This window comes from Dendroctonus ponderosae, unplaced genomic scaffold (genome assembly GCF_020466585.1).
Source record: "Dendroctonus ponderosae isolate FM_Combo_2020 unplaced genomic scaffold, Dpon_F_20191213v2 Dpon_F_20191213_549, whole genome shotgun sequence".
Classification (NCBI taxonomy): domain Eukaryota; kingdom Metazoa; phylum Arthropoda; class Insecta; order Coleoptera; family Curculionidae; genus Dendroctonus; species Dendroctonus ponderosae.
In genome coordinates this window covers 11,101-12,539 of record NW_026018765.1, presented here as the reverse complement: position 1 = coordinate 12,539, position 1,439 = coordinate 11,101, and the positions used below count along the sequence as shown (strand labels likewise).

The window sequence follows — 1,439 nt, the reverse complement described above, 5'->3', positions numbered from 1 at the left end:
ATAACATGCAGAGTAGTTTCGTCCTCTAATTCGCAACCCCTGCAGGTCGGTTGATCACTCAGTCCCATCCTGAAGAGGTGTTTTTTGCAGGGGGCGTGGCCTGTTAAAAAGGCCACTATCCTCCTTATTTTTTGCCTGCTGAAGCCTAGCAGTTCGTTTTTACGTACTGGTTGTAGAGGTCCCACCAACTGCTTTGCGGTATGGAGTCGCGGTGTCTCCTCCCAGTACTTTCTGTGTTGTTCCAAGATCCACTGCCCAACTGCCACCCTAACTTGGGCATGAGATATACCGCAAGCAGGTTCTTGGTTGGTTAGTGGTTTCTCGGTTCCTGCCTTAGCAAGTTCCGCAGCAATCTCGTTTTCTTTGCTCCTGTTAGTACCAGTTGCCCAAGTGAGTTTTATTCTGTTTGAGCTCCCGGCCAGGGTTGTAAGTTCTTTTACACAATCTAGCACACATTGTGACCTGATTGTGTAAGATTCTAATGCCTTTATTGTGGCTTCATCTCCGGTTACGATGGTAATGTGCTTACGTGTGTAGGCTCTTTCCTTCATTTTCCGGGCGCAATTTGTTATTGCTAGGATGTTTGCTTGGAAAGCTGTCGTAGTTGTTATTAGTTACTTATATTGCTTTTAGGCGTTTATTAATCACTTCTTTCAATGGCCCCACCTCAAATCAGTAGGTGATTCTCATTTTTAACAATCTCATTATAAATGAGCTTTGGTGAGGTTCGTCCCAAAGTAGTGCAATTGAAAGAGCGATCGCCTTTCTGCCTTGGCATATTCGGTGTTTGATTTCGGTATCGAGAAGTCCGTCGTCGGTAATTTTAACTCCCATGTATCGATATTCTTTTGTTTGTTTGATAGAATCTCCGCCTTTCAGATCAAGAGCCTTTTACTCTCCGTTTATCACCATGTATGCTGTCTTTTGTGTGTTTACTTGCAGACCACCATGTTGATATGCCTCAAATAGTTTTCGTGTAATACCTATATCGCAAATCCTCAAGGTCTTACGCGATTAGCACTGGATCATCGGCGAATGATAATCTATTGTCTGAGAGTGGTATGCCTATAGTATTGCACTTCTTTTTCCATTTCTTCAAGATTCCCTCCAGGACTATTTTGGGTCGGTAAGGAACAGCATCTTTCTTTCAATCCTTCTGACACTATGAAGTCGGGTGTTATTTGTTTTCTTTATTTGATCTTCATGAAAACTTCAGGTTGTTTATAGAGAATCATGATGACTTTAATTAGCTCTATATTTATGTTCGTTTTCTCTAATACTTCAGAGAGTTCACAAAAAAGAGATGGATTTGTTGGTTGTGTGCCATCTTTTTATCTACAACTTGCGTTAGAGTGAATATATGGTCCATGACTGATCTACCCGCCCGGAATCGAGCTTGTTCGCTGTTATTCAAGATTCGCTTCAGGTATATTTTGAAT

General features: G+C 41.8%; 1 protein-coding gene across 1 annotated transcript; it reads right to left on the bottom strand.

The window, feature by feature from the left end:
- On the bottom strand, positions 1–603 carry LOC125504717 (the record flags this gene model as incomplete). Its single annotated transcript, XM_048667103.1, is given in 1 exon segment — positions 1–603. A coding segment is annotated over 1 exon segment (551 nt), but the record flags the coding sequence as incomplete, so codon positions are not given.
- Between the last annotated feature and the right edge of the window lie 836 nt (positions 604–1,439).